This window comes from Uloborus diversus, chromosome 2, assembly GCF_026930045.1.
Source record: "Uloborus diversus isolate 005 chromosome 2, Udiv.v.3.1, whole genome shotgun sequence".
NCBI classification, from domain to species: Eukaryota; Metazoa; Arthropoda; class Arachnida; order Araneae; family Uloboridae; genus Uloborus; species Uloborus diversus.
The window spans coordinates 111,484,402-111,506,502 of NC_072732.1; the positions used below are offsets into that span (position 1 = coordinate 111,484,402).

General features: G+C 32.4%; 1 protein-coding gene across 1 annotated transcript in view; it reads left to right on the forward strand.

Annotated features, from left to right (window-relative positions):
• Positions 1-614: 614 nt before the first annotated feature.
• Positions 615-22,101, forward strand: part of LOC129217242 (uncharacterized) — a 75,011-nt gene continuing 53,524 nt past the window's right edge. The window contains exon 1 of the mRNA XM_054851516.1: positions 615-738. Within this exon, the coding sequence (XP_054707491.1) occupies positions 673-738 (66 nt within the window). The 5' untranslated portion in view covers positions 615-672. The remainder of the gene's footprint in view (positions 739-22,101) is intronic.

Below are 22,101 nucleotides of genomic sequence, written 5' to 3' on the forward strand. Positions count from 1 at the left end.
CAAGGATATTCCAATAATATATTTTTTTAAGATCTTTTTTCTGTAATCTTGTAAGATTTGTAAAACATAGTAAAACTAAGTTCTCATGTTACAATACAATAATAAACGAATGTGTTTTGGTGAATAAAAATACATTATTGTTTTGTTTTTTTTAATCCCATTAAATAAATTACAATAACATAAGTAATAGCATTTATGAAATTTGATTATTACAAAAACTGAAAGGAGATGACTAAAACAATTTCTGTGTGGGGATAGAAACTAGTATAGACGATTTAGAAACCACTTATTTAATCCCATAATAAAAAATATATACCGTTGCTGACCTTGACTGGAATCTCACCATTTCTATTACAGCAACTTAACCACATAATTTAGTTTGCCCTAAAAAGCTCATTTTCCAATTTTAATCCATCTTCGGAATCATAACTTCCGGAAATTTCTCAAATCATTAAAAAAAAAAAAGTTTTGCGGCGAACGTCACGTGAAACGTCATAAGCCAAAAGAGGCGTGTCTGAGCTCTTTGAACCCTGATTCGCCGAAATTCCTAGAACGGTGGGCATCAAACAGCCTCCGATGGAGGCGCCCCGTATAAAATTCGTCGGCCGCTACTCTGTTCTTCCCATTTTCCGCCGAATCAACTGGTGTCATTTCGAGGAAAGAATTTCCCAGATGTATCTCCACGTCTCTGCATTCCTTGCTGTTGTGTTCCATTATGTTCTCTGCCTACCCAATCAAGTAAGTATATTTAATACTAGTACAGTAGAGCTTCGATTATCCGGCACTTCTTGATCCGGAATCTCGTTTAACCAACATCAGTCTTTCTTGAGTATTATTACTTTTAATTGGTAAATATTTGAAACACGGTCAACGAGCCTATTTTATAAAATGATATTAAGTTTGAAAGAAATCAAATCTAAAATTATTTTTTACCACGCATTAACGTTTAAAGTTGAAGAACAAAACATGTATAGTTAACAACACATCATTAATGTAGAGAAACACACATCATTAATGTACAATGAAGACACATCACTAATGTACAAATTAAATATTACTGTACCACGACTTGCTAAATTTCTATTGCATTTTCTGACAAAAATGTGTTGTTTATAATTTTATAACTCAAATTAAAATTCTTACATTTAGAAATACTTTTGTGAATGTTCACATGATTCACTCCAGATTTAAAAGTTTCTACAGTCATCCTCTTTTATCTGGTATTTTTATCTAACCGAAGATGGTTCAGTCCCCATCACTTTCGTTAATTGAGGTTCTACTGTATCTAGTAAGATAGAAAGATAGAGTAACCCCTTTCCTTACACTTATTTTTAACCACTTCAAACAGGAGGAAGACATAAATTCACACCGTACGGCTTTTAAGGGGGGGGGGGGGCAAAGCATAATTTTAGAATTTGGTCATTTTTTTATCGGTAGAAGAGAAAGGTCTTGTACCATAGTTTGGTCCATCAAAAAGTATATTGTGAACGAAAATTTGTAAAAATTACTTTAAGGCTTTTCTCCGTTTTACTGATTAAAACATTTAAAGTGTACCTTGGAAAAGCAACCTAACTCCACTTTTTGAAGAAATCTATGTTTTACGTTTTATTTATTCGAAAACAAATGTTCGTTTTAACATATCTAATATTTAGAATTAAATACAATTTTATCAAAAGTGCTTTAAAAAAATTATTAAGCATAGTAAGTAAACTTACATTTCCGTTTTATTCGAAGATTGGACTATGGCCGTTTCTGCAGTGGCCCCCTTCATTTGTGATCGAATTATTCAATGAATATGAAACTAATTGTATAAGATAGTGCAAGTAATTAAACTACAATAATTATCTTGCATGTTCTCCATGAAATATTTCTTCTCCCAAAAGAATTAACCGACAAAAAATTTGGGGGTGAGGGTTGAATCAAATGCAAAGCTTAATTGAGAGAGGAAAAGTATATGTACTATTCATGTAACTGTAAATTCCACTAACATGTAAAGAAGAAATTCCCATTCTCTAATCTAAGCAATCTCAGTTCCACTCTTAAACATTTTTTTTTTTATGCTGGCGCAAAAAGGATTTATGTAATCGCATGTTAACGTGTAGCAATTACAAATATCAAGATAGTTAAGGCAAAGCTAAACGGTTTGCGTAAAATTCAATAGAATAATAAAAAATGTATCAATGTTTTGATAAACTATTCACGTACAATTGTAACAGCATTTTCTGCATTTTCGTTGCTATTTCGCTGTTACGCTTAAGTGTCGTGTCACAGTTGTAACAAAATCAAGAAGACGTTTTTGCGCTATCTGTCTTCATAGGGTTGGAGAGATTGCGCACATGGCTGACGGAGAGATTGTTCTTAATAATGACAGTAGGATTAAATTTTTAACAACAATAACTATGCTCATAACGACATTATTGTATGGTTTTTGTATACAATCATTGTTGTAGTGGTAGTAAATATTCTAATCTCAATCATTAATAAATCAGAAAATTTATAATTCTTAAAAAGGAAACAGAAATTGTAATTTAAGAAAAAAAAATAAAGATACGAAAACAAGGAATGTCAGAAAATATGCAAAATTACATTAAATTACTTTGCAACTTGTTTAACTTTAAATTTATCAATTTCCGTTTTACACTTAACATACATTACATTAATTGTTTTTATTAATATATGATACTTCGGGTCACATAATTTCTGACAACATTAAAGTTTTCCCTTCTGTATTGAACTCGGAGCTTTCAAATGATCTGGAAAGAAACCCCAAAAACACCGGATTTTACGTTTCTCAAGGAGCTGGGTTGAAAAAACGTAAACTACGTAAAATACATAGAAAGCAAAAATCAAATAGAAAAAAACTAAAGACAGTAAAGATGACCCTTTTAAGAAGTATAATATCTTTATTTTAAGAAATAGAAAAACATTATGTGCCATTTTACATTAATCAACTGAATTTTATTTGTTATAAACGAGAAATACTTTAAATATTTTGCTTATGAGAAAATAATGATAGTGCATCTAGATTGACCATTATTTTGGTTTTTCTTAAACTACGTGATGATTGTACAATTGGACATCCAAACATTTTGTACCTTAGGACACGTTCCAAGGTACAACATATGCATAGTTCGTAATAATTAAGATATTTTTAAGAACATGAAACAATGTTCCAATCTTATGTAATATTTTAAGCACATTTAATTATAGATTATAATTCATAAATCATTATTCATAATTAATTATTCATAATGTAATTCACTAACATGATTTTTTTTTTTTTTTTTTTTTGTGCAAAATTGGTTCAAGAACTTGGCTGTTTCCTGAATCATGAAGACTTCCCATAGAACAACAGGGTGTGTCCCAAAGTACAAAAGGATGTTGTAGCTTGGGACAGCTTGGAACATTTACTTTAAATAGCTGTCAATATTTTATTTTCAAGCTGTCTGAATTTTTAAAAAAATATATTGCACAGGAGCATCATGTTGAGGTATTTTAATGTGACTTTTTGATTTTAAATTGGATTCAAATAATTGACGTTAAAAGTTAAAATATGAAAAGTGTTCCAAGGTACAACACTCTCCCCTAGTCTTTATGACAAGTGTACGGGTGCAAAACTATATATTTATTACCGCATCCTAATTACCTTTTTTTATGGATATGTAACGCATTACTAATCTCGAAAATCATCAGTCATACTATGACGGATGCGAATTTCCGCTCCATTTTTCTTCCATTCCATTTGTAGAAACAAGAAACCCGACGAGTAGGATTCTCACGCGGTTCGTGATTGTGAAAACACAATTTGAATTCAAGACGTCAAAATTTAAATGAATACCAGGGGCTGGATGCTAGATGTTTATACTATTATTTTTAGTAGTTTATGTTGGAGAAAACTAATGCTAGGGATGCCCTTATGCCGGGGTGCCCCCTCCCCTTAGAGCAAGGTTGAAAACCCTAGATACCGCAAAGACCCTTTAAAAATTAATATCTCCCCCCCCCCCCAAAAAAAAGTGAAAGATAATCCTCAACCTCTTTTCAATTTCAATGGCGCAGTCTGGGCCATGATCTCCCCCTCCCTCCCCAGGTGAGCATTCCTGCCTTATGCTAGTCAAAGTATCCATAAAATTAATGCACTATCATCAAAAAATTTTATTGAGTTTACTTTAAAATAAAGTTAAACAAAGCCACTTGTTATTCAATTGAGATCATTTATAAAATGGTTTAGTATACAAGTGCAACCAGCCCAAAAATATGATCATTATAATCGACTCGTAAATATCATGCACAAAAGAATTATTCGCACATCATTTGAGAAAGTTGAAGCATCGTTTGAATAACAATAAAAATATTCAATTCAATTTTCTACGTTTCATCACTTGTGCACTCTTGGAGAAAAACGCAATTGTTTTAAGCAGATGCTAATGCTTAAATTCGATTAATTACCAAATAGCGTGTGTAATTTGATTTTGTTCAAATGATTCTGCCGCAAATATTGCTCAAAGAAACATTTCAAAAAGAAACATTTTTTTCAAAAAGAGCGTTCTGTTTGATGCGTTCCAATTTGATTCACTGCTACTTTCCATAAAATACACTCATTTATAAAAATAATTGAATTAGCAACTAAGTAAAGCAAAATTGTTCTTGACTCAATGAATATAATTTATTTTCATTGAAACTGCTCGGTAAAAAAATGGAAAGCCTGAATGAGCTGTCTCGTCAAACTATTTTGAGAAAGTTGTTTTACTAAATTATCTTTTATTTTTCTTCTTGATCAAAGAAAATTTTTTGATTTTTCTATTATCTAACGTTTTTGTAGAAACAAGAGTAAAAAAAGGAACTTTTTGCATTACTTATGCTTAATTGCTCGGTTTCTGTTAGGAAAGATTTATTAGTTGCTTTTAAAAGATATTTTCTTGTGCTATAAAAAGTATGTAATTTTCTGTTATCAACCGAAATACATATAGTACTAACATTCATCATACCTGAAAAAAGAGATTTGTTTAATACTTTTTCCAATTTTTACGAAACATGAATCCTTGTATAAATTGGTTATTGAATGCTTTCAAACCTGTTTTTGTGCGGTTTTTTTTCGTATGATTTTTTTTTTATATTATCAGATCATTACGCCGTATATATATATATATATATATATATATATATAAATGGATGGATGGATGTGGGTATGTGTGTATTGATTTCTTCCAAATTTGGCACAAAGGTAAATTGTTGCTCAGGAATTCATATAGGCGGGTTTTTGGAATTTTAAAAAACACTCAAAGAGGTCTAATTTCATTTTTTGAGTCATGAAATTGCTCTTTTCTGCACGAACTAATTTTTGTATAGTTATGAATTTAGTCTAAATGAAAAGCCCGTAAAAAACTGCCCTAGATGAAGTTTCTTCAAAGATTGTCTTTAATCATTGAATTTGTGAACCTTGGTTCAAAGCAAATATTAACATATAACCACCAGGAGCAATTTTAAGTGCAATTAACACAAAACGTATCCTAAACGATGGCCATCAATGCCGTTTAGTGATGAGCGTTAAAGCATGTTTGGCGAGAAAACCGTATGTATAATAAATGATGCTGTACATCGTTTCTTAAACGGCGACCTACGAAGCCCCAGGGGTCCATTGATGCTACTCATGGTGCTACTTAGTTTGAATGCTACCGTTTGATGATAATTTTTAAATATTGTTTAATTATAAAATCCACAACAGTAAGGCTTCGTGTAATTTTTGATCAATGTTTATCCCGTTAATAGCAGGAAAATACAAACATGAGTAAGGTAATAATGTTGCATTCAATATTGACGTACAATCTTCGACTGTTTCAGCATTAGACTACTTTTATTAAAACCACATCTATTTCCTTGCAACAGAAATTTTATTTAATGTTCGATGATCCTTATCAAACCAATTTGCAATTTGTAAATTTTCTTTATACTATTCCTTGATTTGCGTCAAATCTTTAAATAATTCGATTCAACTATATCGGAATTTGTGAACCTTGGTTCAAAGCAAATTAAACTGGTTAACAACATATAACCACCAGGAGATATTTTAAATGCAATCAACACAAAAAGTATCCTCAACAATGGCTGTTAATATGGATCAGCGACAAACGTATAGCATGTTTGGCAAGAAAGCCGAACGAAAAAGAAATGCTGTCTTTCAGTAGTTATTAAATTGCACCCTGCAAAGACACATGGATGCATTGAAATCACCATCGGTGGTTCTTCTTCAATTTGCTTGCGCATTTGGCTAATCAATTTCAATTAATAATTCCGTAACAGTAAACGAAATTTTGATCACTATTTTCTATACATAAACACCACAGAAAATACCAAAATGAGATAGGTATTATCGAAGTACAACCTTCAACAGTTTTACAATTAGAGTACTAAATTTATACTAAAACGACATCATTGCATCGGAAATATAATTTAGTATTGTATTATCCTTAAACAAATCGATATGTATATGTTATTTATACTATTCCATGATTTACCTAATTCAGTTCACCTAAGTTTCACAGAAACCGCTCCAGGTTATCAAAGATCAGAGGTAAAAATACTAATATGGCTAATGAATTGTAAAATAATCATTTTTGCGCATAGTAGCGTAGATTGAATTTATCTTTCAAGGGGGGGGGGATAGTCATGGGTTTCATTATATGTACATAAACTATCATACTAGGATTGCTAATGTGTGGTAGAATAAAAGGCTGTGCACCTTTAGACTCGAAACCACACGAAAGTTTAATACGACAGAATTCATAGTTTTAGAAGGGTAAACGTTTAAAGTTTGAAAAATGTAAAGAAATATTAATATGAATTTAAACTTTTAAAATGCATAAAATGTCTCCATTTCTTACGTAAACAAGTTTCTTAGTTGTTTAAACTTTATATTACTCTAAAGCTCGAAGCAATAGTACACCTGAAGGAACATCTTCGCTGACTAGCAATAATTTTAAACCAGTTAGCGGGTATGAGACAACTTTTCACACGAAGAGATTGCTACTGAAATAGGCATGATGAAATATTACGCCACATTATAAAGTTTTTTCGTTTTAGTTTTCATCGTGAAATTAGTTGAGCAAAGCTCCATTTTCAGTTACAAGACTCTCAGATCGATAACTTTTGTTGTAAACAATCGAAAAATATTACTGTTTGTAACTACCACTAAGTAATTCAACCGTCATTGAAAAAATGCTGTAAGATAAAAATGGATACGCATACGTGTTATAGAAGCAACTCTGTTTACAGTGGAGGGATAAAGTAAAACAATTTGTATCTTACGTATATCCGCTAATCGCAATACATCATTCTTTAAACTTGAAGAAATTAAAATCTCCAGTGAGACTTAAGTTCTGTATCACGATCAATAAGTCAGAAGGGCAGGCAATTAAGTACTTTAAATGCATGTGAAATTTACCTATTTCCCATATAGATAATTTTTACGTTGCATGCTTAAGGTTGGGTTCATTAAAAAAATGTATTTCATTTTGCTGCTGGAAGGGGGACTAAGAATTGTATTTAGGAGCAAAATTTGAGTTAAATTTAGAAAATTTTGAATAATTTAATTTTTTAGTATTTGGATTATGTTTCTAAACGTGGAAATAACATTTCATTCGTTTTGAAGCTGTGGATGTGAGGAAAAGAATAAGCAACAAGCTTTTGTAAAACATAAACAAAAGAATTGTATATTATACAGTTGTAAGTAGAAACAAGACTTTTTTTCCTTTCTTTTAATTTCATAGCCTGCAAATAATTTTTAAAAAAATGACGCGGATAGTGACCAAAATGTGCACGTCTATTTCTTTTTCTACAAGGCAGTTTAATTGACGGGTTTTATATAGTTTGTTCCATAATTTGGCGTCCACGTACTCCATTTTTAATGCTTTATGTATCCTAAAATAATAACTGTGACTGTTTCTATGGCAACTATTATTCTGTGGAACCATTCCTACCCCTAATAACGACTGTGCCTCTGCAAATTAAAATTTCGATTTTCTCAAAGGAATACTTCAGAGCAGCAAACTTAAATAAGTGCTCTTACTACCTGCATCAATTTCAGTTATCATGTACAACATTTACGGCAAGTGTGAGGTTTTAAAAATTTGAAATAAAATTTCAATCCAGACAAATTTTGAATCGTTGCAAGACACCAATCTAACTGTCATTTTTACCTACGAAAATAGAAATTTGACATAAATATAGGGGAAAAAATGTAGTTGACGTACGTCTTTTTATGCAATTTACACTTATCTAATATTACTCCATGGCATGCTACTAAATCTTCACGGAAAGGGCAAACAGACACATTTTGTGAAGTTATTTGTACTAAGTGAACGTTTTCTACGGAATGTGCTTACATTCCTGAACACTTACAAAAAATTATAAAATGAGTCTACCTAACACGTAAAACCTTGAAAGTAAAAACACCGCCAATTATCCGTAAAACGGAATGTTAACGGCTATTAATAACAATGACCGAATTCCTTATTTTCTGTACAGTGGACTATATGTTTAGCTTTTGGTCATTGAAGATGATTTTCATATCTGAAAATGTTGTAAGGGTGGCATATTTTATATATTTTCGTAACTGATAACAGCCATTGAATTTATTAACGACTCTTTCTAGGAAAACACTCCAAGATTTTTTTTTCCAGAATAAAATGTATGTGAAGAGTACTATAGCATGCTTTAATGTCTTGAGGTATACAAAACCGTCAAAGGCAGCACAACGGTTTTCGTATTCGAAGTACCACGCAAAAGGTTATCCCACAAGATATGCAAGACAATCATTTGTCTCTGCATTAAGACATTATATGTACCGCCCGTCTGATTCAACCGCAGACAACGTGCCAGTGGACACGACAGAACCAAGGAATATCGTTGACAGAACCCCGATAACTTGCCTCATGCTGTTTCGTTTTTACTTGATGCGATTTTTCCTGTAAATGCTCAATTTTCTGTGCTATTTACATTCTTTTGAAAATTTGAGCCTAGAATGGTGTGAATGCAGTTTTTTACTGTCATTTAGATAGAACTAATCCATTTAATTATCTAAACGATATGTTGCATTGAGGAGCACCCGGGCAACGCCGGGTAATAAGCTAGTATATATATATATATATATATATATATATATATATATATATATATATATATATATATATACAGGAAATACATAGAACCATTTTACATTATTTTAGCACATTTAGTGGCGAATCCGGGCGTTTTAGTTGAAATTTCGCAGATATATATCAGTTGATGTATATCATGATACATATCACGATATATATTTTGAAAATGTCATGACATTTTGATATTTTCGATATTTATTTTTTCAACTACATATTTCGAATATAAAAATTGTATTAATCATAGTAATATTGTTCATTTATTATAAAAATAACCAAAAAGTTATGCACTACATTTATAGAGAAATAAAATGTCATCATCATAAATACAGCATCATTACACAAACATCATTAATGCAGCAAAGTAATATATAATGTTCTTTTTTTCTTTTATATTCATTATTATTATTAGTAATAGTAATGTAACAATTTTAAATCATATTCAAAGTGTCTAATTAAATTAATATTAAACGTTGATCAGAAAAAAAGAAAATGTCTTATGACTGTGCAGCAAATAATGCATATTTTTATCATTTTAATAATGCATCAAAATATCCGATATATATCAAAATATCGAATCTTTTCGATATTTTCAAGCCCTGATTCAAAGTAAATGCAGCATCTTTCAGAATTGAAATACTTTGTAAGTTTTTTTCCTGGAATAAATTCCTGGAAGAAAATAGTCTTTTACCGTTTGTAAGCTCCTTAACGCAACATTGAAATAAGTGACACGCTGTGTCTGCTCATCTTCACTGGCAGGCGAAAAGTCCATAAGGACGGCTACGGATGGAGCAGTAGCATTTCTGTTTTCATAGGTTAACTTTCAACAGCGTGGATTAGTTTTAAAAAAACACACAAAAGGAACCATGTTGTTTATATTACAACATTTTTTCCCTTACTTCTTATGTTAAACATAAAATGCCGAAAATTCACAAATAACAAACTTTCCATCCGGGTTAAAACGTTATTAGTGTATGGAAAAACTGACACCTGATGAAAAAGCGTTAAATACGGGAAAAACGTATATTTGAGGAACTTAAAATTGGGGTTCCAAATTATGTAAGCAGGCCCAGAGCCTGTTGCTGGTCGTCGCATTTGTATTCGTAATACATGAATTAACTTCTAGTGCAGTCAATCTTGCCTTGCGGGACGATCCGTTTTCAGACAAGAAAACATTTCAGGTGTAATTTAGCAGTATGTTACCTCCTCCAAGCCAGGGCTATGGCAGAACTGCATGCAATATCCCTAACAGTCCGGTTATCACGTCCAGAGACTGCAGTTTCGTTCTTATCACCAGTTTGTTGGCACTCTCAGCTTCAGTAAGATGACATCTGCCCCCAGTGCTCCCAGCTCGATTATTCACTAATCCAGACTGATTAGTTCTAATCTGAACGAAACTGCAGTCTCTGGATGTGATAACCGGGCTGTCTGGCATATTGCATGTATATTCAGTAAATTACCGCCCATTAGCCAGGGCTAAAGCAGAAATACGTGAAATACACCGCCAGCTCAGTCATTTCCAGTCGAGGAAGGCAGTTTCGTGCTTATTAGCACTCATCAGCCCGGCATAGGAGAGCGACTGAGCTGGAGATGGAAACTCCAGCTCTTCTCACTTTCCTATGCCGGGCTGATGAGTGCTAATAAGCACGAAACTGCAGTAATCGGCTGGAAATGACTGAGCTGGCGGTGTATTTCACATATTGCATGTATTCCAAGTGTAGGTTAAGGTGCGCGTTTAAATACATTTACAGTTTGAATCATTTTTCTGCTACAAAAATGTGTACCTGGGAGGTCAAGGGTACTATGCCACAAAAACAAAAGTTTCCAGGAGGTGTGTTTAAAGTCCTTCTATCTCTAAACCAGCATGTGCTAGCAAGTGCTGTTGCTATCGTGTATCTAGCTTACTTTTAGAAATTGGACTCAGTGCTTTATACCTCTGAACGAAAGATAAGAGAAAATCACCATCTTCTGTTCAGAGAAAAACAGTGAATAGGGACCGCAAAACAGTGGATAGGGACCTATCCTCCGCATCAGAAAAAAAAAAGTATTCTGGTCAGTCATTTTGCTTTTGTTCGTTGCTAAGAAGTTTCAAAATTAATGAAGATGTATCTATTTCACTTAATATCTATTGAATGCTTACAATCTAATGTGTACTAAACGTTATCAATAAAAGTAAATCACCATTAAAAGTATTATAGCGTTCATTAATTTAAAAGGCATATCAAAGGGGTTTTTTTTTATTTGGTGCCAGCATTCTGTTAATTTGTGGCGTTTTCTGATGAAGTGTAAAAAATAGTAAAGCATTATAACACAAATCAAAGAATTTTAAATAATGACTTTTTTTCTCTTCCATTTAAGAAGAGATTGCTTTCTATTGCTTACATTCTAAGTAATTCAGTAAATAAAAAGCAAATAGTTCAGGTAAAAAACGAAAAAAAGCACAAATGTAATGTAACTGATTCTTATGACCATTAAGGCTTTTTACTTTTCCAAAAAGTTTAATTTAAGAAAACAAATATTAAGAATTTTATCATCACTGTGAACTTGGTTGCTTTGAAACTTTTTTTTTCTTTAATTGTATTTCAAGGGCTAATGTACTTAACGAACAAATGCTTACTTAGAAAATAGCATTTAAAATTATGTACTTCAAAAGGGAATTCTAACTGAACTTAAAATTTTGCGATTGCTTTTTAGCGTCAACCATTTTTTATTCTGTCATTGTATTTATACGAGGTATTACCATGCAAATTTGACAACTCTTAGCAACGTCTTTTTTTTTTTGTGTGTGTGTGTGTGTGTGTGTGTGTGTCTTTCCTCTTTTTTTTTTTCCTTTTCCAAAGACTTTTTTTTTTTTTGAATGTATTTAATGTTAATGAAAAAATACGGTTATATATTAGTCATAAATCTGCCAGAAAGCTGATGGTTTTAATATTTATTTGAATGTTAAAGAATGCTCTTTCTTCATATGGATATTTTGTTAAACGAGAATTAAGTATGAATTCCAGTAAAAGAAAAATAGTAATTTATGCTGAAAATAAAAACGACGCCTGTCAACTCAAAGACAGTCGACGACTGTTTGACTCAAAGACGTCTGTCACAAAATTCGATTCTAATTCTCTTATAAAAAAGGAATGGAAGAATGGTTTACATTTGCTTCTGTGTTCCACTATACCTTTTCTCCCCTCCCCCCTCTCTCTCTCTCTCATTCTTTTCCCCCTCAACCTCTCCCTCCTTCTCTTCTTAATCAGCATTTAAAATTTTTTGGAGCACTGAAACGTTTAAAATAAACAACGCGACGTCTACTGAAAAATCATGATAATCAAAACTTAAAATTTTAAATAATTTCTATTGCTTGCAGACTTTTTTTTTTAATTTTAAAATAAAATATTGTTGGGGCTAGCCCGCACGACCAATTCGGTTTTTTCATTACTACTGATGTATTTTTTTATTTCCAATGGTTTCGGTCTGTGTTCTGACTAGAGATGAGAACTCGGAAAATTTCGGGAAAAAACTGACACAATAACGTTTTTTTCCGAAGGATTTTATTTCCACTTCGGAAAAATTGAAAAAAAAATATTTTTTTTTTCATCTTTTCGGTTTCAATTGAAATTTTCAGCAAAAAGTTATTAGAAATTTCTCATACTTAAATTGATACAATTTTCTCCCCCCATCCCTTCCATGTTAAAATACTGTCTAATATGATAATGTAAGTTCTCTTGTATGATAATATAATTTGCTTATAGATTAGAACATGTAGTACTTTTTGCAAAAAAAAAAAGAAAAAAGAAAGAAAATAAATAAACTAATATCCTTAGCAAAGAATTTATTTTCCTTACTTATAAAACAATTAAGCATAACTTTAATCACAGAACTATGTTTCTTCTGACTGTGCTAACCAAATGTACAGGGTGCGACAAAAGAATCCGGGCAAGCAATTTTCCATGTAACTTTATTAAAAATAACGTTATTAAAAAAAATTATTATTTTGTTTATAAATTAACAAAATACAAAAAATAATAATATGAGAAGACCTTTAGCAATCAATAAATTAATTGGTTTCAACTGGCCGCCTTTTGAAGTAATACAGAGGTGCAACTGCTTATTGAAATTTTTATTCAAATGCCACAAGTCCATTAATCAATCCTATTCCGTATGAAGCAATTGGTTTAGAGAGTCCAAACTTTTGTATAGTTTAGGGTAGAGCTTTGACTCTAAAATAGGGCATACAGTGTAAAAAATAGGTTTGAGGTCTAGCGAATAGAGCGTTCACTCTAAAGATGATATTTGTCAAAAACAATGCACCTTGCACCACTTTTGTCTTTTTGGCCGCATGACCTGGTGTGGAGTCAAATTGAAATGCCCAGTCTACATTGCTGTGCTGAAGTGCTGTTAGATCCACAGAAGTACTACAGCATCTAAAATGTCTTTCTGGTCCATTTTTTTATTTATTTTATGGCCCTCATCCACAAAAAACCAGAGATTTTTTGTCGCTTGTGCTGATTCCATCGCAGACAAAGCCTGACTTCTTATTTTGGCGATGCTTAACATTTTCTAAGGTGCTTGGAGTGTCTACAGATCAAATCCCATTGTTCTGGGGGTTATGAGCTGGTTAAACGGTAAATCAGTGCGTGGACTTGCTGCCCATCTTAAACGTTTCTGGCATCTTTGGAGTCATACGAATGCCTGAACTTTTTGGAACTCGTAAAATTTCTGTTTCAGCCGTTTTTGAACTTAGTTGCACTTATCAGCCACAAATTCTCATCCCATCTTACGAACGACTTCTCTCGAGGAAACCTAAGGATTTCATTGAACTCAATTTTGGATAACCTGAGGATTAACGGAAATGTTCACTGTTTGTTTTTGTGCATTGCCTGGACGTCGACTATCATTTCCAAACCACTTGAAGCGGCATACCGAATCAAATAATGTTTGTCGAGGCACTACAAGCAACCGAACTGTCGCTCTACTTGGTTAAACAACTTTAAAATATCAGGTGTTCTGCTTAAAATTGTAAGAAAACCGAAAAACAATACATAAAGTAGGAGATATATTGTAAATTATTTTCTGATAAAGTGAGCGAAAAAAATAAATAAGACACTCAATATAAAAGGAAATTACTTTACTTACATTCGATGATGCAATCTTTGTCCGAGGTTAAAAATTTTATATGCGGAAAAAAAAAAAAAAAAAAAAAAAAAAAATTCGCAACCAAAAAAAAAAAAAAAAAAAAAAAAAAGCTCCACAAAAACAGGTTTGAGTGTTCAGTCCTGTTATTTGGGCAATCAGGGGATTCAATTGCACCCTCCCCCTACTGGATTTTAAAATGCAATGTAACTATGCATTTTTCATGTGTTTTGATATTTACGAGTATTTCTTGAAATGGCGAACATGTGCAAATATATGTTGAAAATACTCTGTTATTAATTGAAAATTTATGATTCCTATGTCTTGTAATTAATGTTTTGAAATTATATCATACGAATACATACTGGTTTTTAAATTAAATCATAAAGGTAACAAATCTTAATTCCCAAATCCAAAACTTCTTTTAAACGTATCTTCTGTTTGACCAACGAAGCAAATGTGCATAAAATACAGTATTGTGGCAATTAATTGGGAAATGTTATTTTTTTTCCCCCTTTATCACACGTAAGCGAACGAATACGCACTCAAGTTCAGCTCAGAGTTCAAATGACAGTTATTGTCAAACTAGTAGCTGTTTGTACACATCAAATAAGTAGCAGGAACATAAATTCTTCCGCCAAGTGGCTAAACGTTGGCAGTGTTAGTTGCTCGCTTGTTGTGGGACTAATTAAGAGTCATTGATATCAGCCCTGAAACACGTGCTAAAATGAGTGCACTTACAGAACACACTTCTAAAATGTTAGAAGAAAAAAGCAGAATATGTGGAGTGAGTATATCAAGTGTCGGAAGTATATGGCAGCGGTTTAAGACAACAGGAAATACTGGAAACAAACGTATTGGAAAATGCGGTAGAAAAATATCAACTTTGGCAAAAGTTTACATCGAATGAGTGTTATGAATCCTCGACTAACTAGTTTTAATCTGTCCAAGTCCATGGTTGCATCTGGTGTTGACATTGCACCTTTAACAGTGTGTTACATTCTTTTTAGAACGTTGGCGAAAAGCACGTCGACTATACACGAACAGGTTCTCACGCCTCGCATGAAGAAAAAAAGGTTAGAATGGGCACGGAAATATAAAACATGGGCTGAGGACTAGGAAAAGGTTTTTTTTTTCTGACGAAATAAATTTTGTGGTTCAGGGATTTCAATCCAAGTTCGTGAGAAGGAGCAAAGGAGAACCTCTTCGTCCACAGCACATTAATAAAGCACCCAAGTATCCACCCAAAAAGATCTTTTGGGGTTGTTTCTGTGTTTCAGGGACATAATCCCCTCTTCCCGTAGAAGGAATAATGAACAGTGCCAGCTACGAATCGATATTGACAAAATATTTGCTTCCAATCATGTCTAAACTTTGGCCGAACGAGATGGCGTTTTTCAACAAGACGGCGCGTGACATACATCAAAGCAAATGGTCAATTTCTGCTCTAAAAACAAACTTATAGTACTGGATTGGCCCGGAAACTCACCGGACTTAAATCCGATTGAAAATTTGTGGGCTATCATTAAAAAAAAGGCTTCATAAATTTGACCGTACTACGATGGAAAAGCTAATTTCGTCTATTATTGACATATGGAATAAAGACGTTGAAATTAAAATTATGTGTGCCAGTCTAGTGCATTCCATGCCATAACGCGTCTGTGATGTTATTAAGTTTCGGGGAGACCATATTAATTATTAGTTTCAAATGTGAAAAACTGTAATAAAACTTTTTTTTTAAAAGAAATGCATTTCCCATTTAATTGCCACAATACTATACTTGAGAACCGTTAAAATGATTACTAGTTGAGTAAAAGGTGTTCTTATGGAAATAAAAAGTTATTTGCACTCATGAAGCACAATATTTCATTACATTCATAGATGAAATGAAATCAGTTCGAAAATCAAAAATTTATAAGCAACACTGGGATATGTTTACGTTGAATACACCAGTTTGTTACTTTTTATTTATTTTTACGCAAAAATATTCGTACATACCCGTAGAAAGTCACTGGACCTCCTGATGTGAATTTCTTGATAACTGGTAACAAAATAAGAGGGTACCATTTTTAAAAATATAAATTTTTCCTCATTCAGTTAATTGTTTATAAACGTTCATGGCTTCAGCTAATGAAAACATTGTTCAACGGTTACGGTCAATTCAAAATTGCTATCGCATAGTGCTGTTGCTGTAACGGGATAGTAGGGTTGCACTCTTTCCATCTATTCCTTCTCAATGACTGTCAGCTTTATTATTAGTAAAAAGATAAGACAAATGTTTTAATTTCAATTCACTTTCAGGTTGCTAATCAGGGCCTTATACAAGGGGAAGGGGTCTTAGGGTTCAACCCCCCTTCCCCCAAAAAGTTCGGTTTAACATTTAAATGCTCGTTTATAGTTAAAAATTTCCATAAAATATTGTTCCTAAACTCAAATTTCTTTCATATGTATATTAATTGCATAAAACGCTTTCACAAAAGACAACCCCACGACTTAAACATTAGCACAACTTTCTTTATAGTTCGTAAGCTCTTCATGAAAGTTTTTAAACCCAACCCAAAATTATTTTTTAGTTGCTTTAAACCACCTCTCAGTTTCATTGGCAATAAATTCAGATGAAATAAAACTAACATTCGATGCAGTCTCGACTTCCAGCTTCATGTAACTTGACGCGGGGAAGATTTACCTCTTCGAAAAATTATTGCCCGCACCCATAATTCAATGATGCTTTCCTTCGAAAGTATGCTGTAATATGTTCTACGACTAAAATTTCTTTTAAACATTCCCCTTCATTTCAGAATTACGCTCACTATGTGATTAAGTTTCTATCTACCTCATTAGCCTCGTGAAGTAGAAATTCCAAGTCCATTTATTATTTTAGCGCTCCTTAAGTTAAGGGCTAATTATTGGCATGCGATAAACATTTAGCACGTTGTATTAACTGTCAGTCGCTCGTCTACATAGTAGTTATTTAATAATTAACAAAATAGAAAAAAAAACTTCTAATATCCGACTTCGTCGTCTTGTTCTTCATGTGAATAATAGTGTTATATATATATATATATATATATATATATATATATATATATATATATATAAACTTATGAAGGAATGTCCACATAAACTTTTATGAAATAGAAGTAGCTTTCTCGAGCACATTCATTGAGTTTTCACAAAGTTCGGATCATTCTTTTTTTTTAATGTAAACTTTTAGTCAGTAACGAATTGAAATGTTCTATCATAGGGTATGTTCGTTCTTTTAAGAAAAATAAAACGTTATTAAAAATTTTTAAACAGTTCCTTCACAAAATGTTATTAAATCTAAAACTGCGGCAATTACTGGAAATATATTTATATTTACGCTGTTATTAATTTTTAAATTTCATTTTTCTTTTGTAATGTTGCTTACATATAATTTTAATTTTGTAATTGTTTGTGTTTATGGCATGTTTTGTTGTTGTTATTTCATGTTGTAATTAACCTTCAGAAAAATATTGCTTACTTTCGCTATAATATATGCTTTAACCGTTCAAAGTGCCATAACTGCTTTATATATATGTTTGTCATATTCAAAAAAATAACACTAAAGAGTTGTACATTCTTCATTAGTTTTGAGAAAGAAAAAAAAACAAGTCATGCTTTTTTTTTGGTCTGACAACTTTTGCTTTAATTGGCGTTACAAATCAATTTTGATTTACAGGAAAATATGCAATTTCTGTCAGTGAATTAGTAAATTAACATAAAGATTCTGAGAACAACTTTCATTGTATTAATGCAAAAAAAAATTGGTTATGTCAAGGGATAACTTTTCGTTTTATTGTAGTTTATGAATTTATTGGCATTTAGCATACAAGTTGAAACTGTTGTTTTAAACTGCAGCTTTAATAAATGCAAAAATGAATATTGAACAGTGATACATAGATAGCCTTCATTTTTAATAACTCAAAAATTCCATTCGAATCGCTTCGCGTTCCGAGCTCGCAGCGCTCGTACACCGTATCTTCACTGTCTATGCGATGCGGGATCAATAGTGTGCTCGTAATAATATATTCTAGACAATATATTTTGTCCGGAAGTTCCAATGCTGCCAGAATGACGTGATAATTGCCCATCATTGGGTGATTGCATCAAAATTCCAAGTATCTACATCAGTTTTAATTTATAAATATTAATATAAGTTATTATAAATATAGTTGTTAAACTATAGGCAACAATTTTGTACAGCAAATGTGCACGACAGCGCAACTCCGGTCTTGTTTTAATCTATTACAAACTACAGTATTACCAGCTGCGTTGCCCGGTCTACATCAAAAATCCATTCGAATCGCTTCGCGTTCCGAGCTCGCAGCGCTCGTACACCGTATCTTCACTGTCTATGCGATGCGGGATCAATAGCAAATTCTTTGTCAATAGTGTGCTCGTAATAATATATTCTAGACAATATATTTTGTCCGGAAGTTCCAATGCTGCCAGAATGACGTAATAATTGCCCATCATTGGGTGATTGCATCAAAATTCCAAGTATCTACATTAGTTTTACTTTATAAATATTAATATAAGTTTTTATAAATATAGTTGTTAAACTATAGGCAACAATTTTGTACAGCAAATGTGCACGACAGCGCAACTCCAGTCTTGTTTTAATCTATTACAAACTACAGTATTACCAGCTGCGTTGCCCGGTCTACATCAAAAATAAAAGGTGTGTCAAGTGACGCATGTTCAGCAAACAGGCGAAAAACAAAGTGTAAAATTTCCCGTCAATGTGTTGGAAAGAGCAATTTTCTAACCCAAAATTTATATTTAGACCTCTTGGTATTCCTTCAAAATTCCAAAACTTCAGTCATCTTTTTATATTAACCAGCATCATGCGTGATTTTTCCACGTTTACTTGGTCGTTAGATTGATGATTATTAGTTAGATGAATTTTCATATGTTAATGAATTCTGTTTTGAAAAATTCTGAAAAATATTCAAATATTTAAATTAAAAGTAATTCTGAAACTAACGTGCAGCAACTTAACAGAATTTTGCCAATTTATTGTGTTCCACAAAAGCTATTAAAACGGGCAGAAAGCACAGGTGATACTTATATCACCTGCTACGAATCAGAAATTCAACTTAATTTAATTTCAGTTCCGTGACCAGAAACCGCAGACGATGCATTAAAAATGAGGATAACATTTGTTTTAGAGTATGACTTAAACTGAAGAATTAGAGGGTGTTCTAGTTACCTCTCAAATTTGGGATAAAATTAATACTGTGCAGCTATTTAAAAGCTTTGAAATGCTGAAAAATCAGAAAAAAGTGACTTTTTCCGAGGAGATACTCGCAAAGTAACGATTGTCTATAAAACTGGAATAAAACTCTTGGAACACTTTTTTTTTTTTTTTTTTGATGAAAGGTAGCCTATGTTCTATTCCTTTTTCTTGACAATGTGTATTGAAAATTTCATGGTAAACGGTTAAGTAACTAAGGTGTGAAAGAATTACAAACAAACACACATATACAAACAAAAAAACTCACAATAATATTAGTAAGGATAAGGATCTCTCTACTTCATCCTTTGCTAGAAATTTGAAACGTCGATTACGAAATCCATCCCGACTTTTTACGTCATAGCGTTGCAACGATTTCATTGGCTGCTGTGATACCATCATTACATGTTTACACTATAGTTAGATAATCAATTTTATTTTATTCATGTTGCATCAATTTAAAAAGAAACACATTATTACCTAAGCACTTTATATTTCTGTCAGTGCAAATACTCGCTTTGAATGTGACATAAGTGACATACTTCGCTGGTTCCCTAATCACTTTAAAACAACATTTTAACGTTACAAAATACGTTCATAATTCAATAAAAGATTTTCGGCGCATCTTAAAACCAAAATGCATCTTAACTATATTATTATGTGACACGTTGATGGAGATTTAAAAAAAAAGAGTTTCGAATCGGTTACTAACCTTTCAACATTCGTTTCTAATAAATGGTGGCTAATTAAACGAATTGCATTATCATAATTCCGAAAATTTTGCTTCAGTAATCAGGCTTTCTCCTGAAGGGGGCATATTTTAAGAGCTTCGTTTTGGTGCTAATTAGGTGGAAATATTTTTTTAGTTTTGTTTAATGACGCTTCGAAAGCTAATCTGATTTTGAAATTCACAGTAATTATTTGTTATGTGGTCTTACGGGAGCAATCATATTTCCGCGTTTTATTTGTTCAATTAAATCGGCAGGAAGTTCTTTCTAATGACAAAAATGCTATGTTTCACTTTTAAGTTTTCTATTTTTGAATAGCCGCGATGTTGAGAAAATTGATAAAAGTTAAGCAAATTAAAAAAAAAAAAATTAACAAAATCAGAAGTTCTATGCATAAAGAGAAATAACAACGTGTAATTGCACAAAATTGAAAATTACTGCAGATACGTGTCTCGGGGTTGCAAGAAACCCTGTTTTCAATATTCAATGTAAAATAAGTGAGCTTTTGGCTTGTGTCGAATTTCTTTCATCCTTGCTCTCTTATTTTGCCTGAAAAAGGAACTCCTTGCAACCCCGAAGCACGTGTCTGCAGTAATATGCAATTTTGTGCAATTATAGGTTGCATTTTTTTTCAATTAACTTTTCAAGCGCAAAGATATTTATTCAACTTTAACCATACAATGGTCAAAAGACACGTGGAATATTTTATCCCCCCACACTTATTATTTTTATGGATACAATCGGATACGTAGAGAATATAGTTTTACGTGTTTTTAAATTATTGGCTTGGAGCGGCTTTTAATGGTAAAATGATTTGTTGATAAACTACATATGCGTTACACAGGGTGTCCCTGATTAGAACTTTCAGCACTCTTTTGACACAGAGAGTCTCAGAATGTTGAATGAGTACCAAGCTGGAATATCCCATGCGTCAAATTCCAACACTCATTCTGAGTTTTAAGTCTAAGTGTGAACATTATCAGGAAAGAATTTTTTTCACATGAACCACTTGAGTACAAATACAAATCCTGACATTGAAATACCGATTTACACATTTTGTATGAGACTCTTATCACCATTTGTATATTTGCATATTGCTATTCCATGGCTTTTGTCATCTAAGTGTATAGTTAAGTGTAATGGTCGAATACGACAACATTTATCAACCACTTAGTTCAGTTGAGAATGGAATTAGACATATGTGCGATTTTAAGCATATTTTCGCAAATTATGCTTCAAATATAATACATACAAGGTTAAAACATAATGGAGGTATTTTGTAAATTGCGAGTTTCTAACTGATATTCTCCCACTGATCGTTTTTCCTGTAATTTCGCATATCTTTCCTCTCATATTCACTGTGGAAGTAGAAAAAGAAGACTTAACGAAAACTGATGAACTATTCATTAATAGTGGGACCCACACGGCTTTGCCCGTAGTAAAAAATTAAAAGGTCTTTTGGTTTGCCTGTATATTTACAAATAATGTATAATGAATTTCTCGCCAATTGGCTTGCCCATGTTACGGTTCCACGTTATGATAACTTGGTAATTTACTCGTCCTCTTATGATGATTTTGCTCGGGAAAATGTTCTTAAAATTGGAATAGAAAAAGAACAAAATCGAATTTTCGAAAAATCACTTCGAGGTGCACACCCCCATGCTACAAACTAATTCTGTGCCAAATTTCATGAAAATCGACTGAACGGTCTAAGCGCTATGTGCATCACAGAGATCCTGACAGACAGACAGAGATCCAGACAGAGAGACTTTCAACTTTATCATAAGTTAAAAAAAAAAGATGTGTCACAATATTGATTAAAATTTTTACTTAAATTTAATTT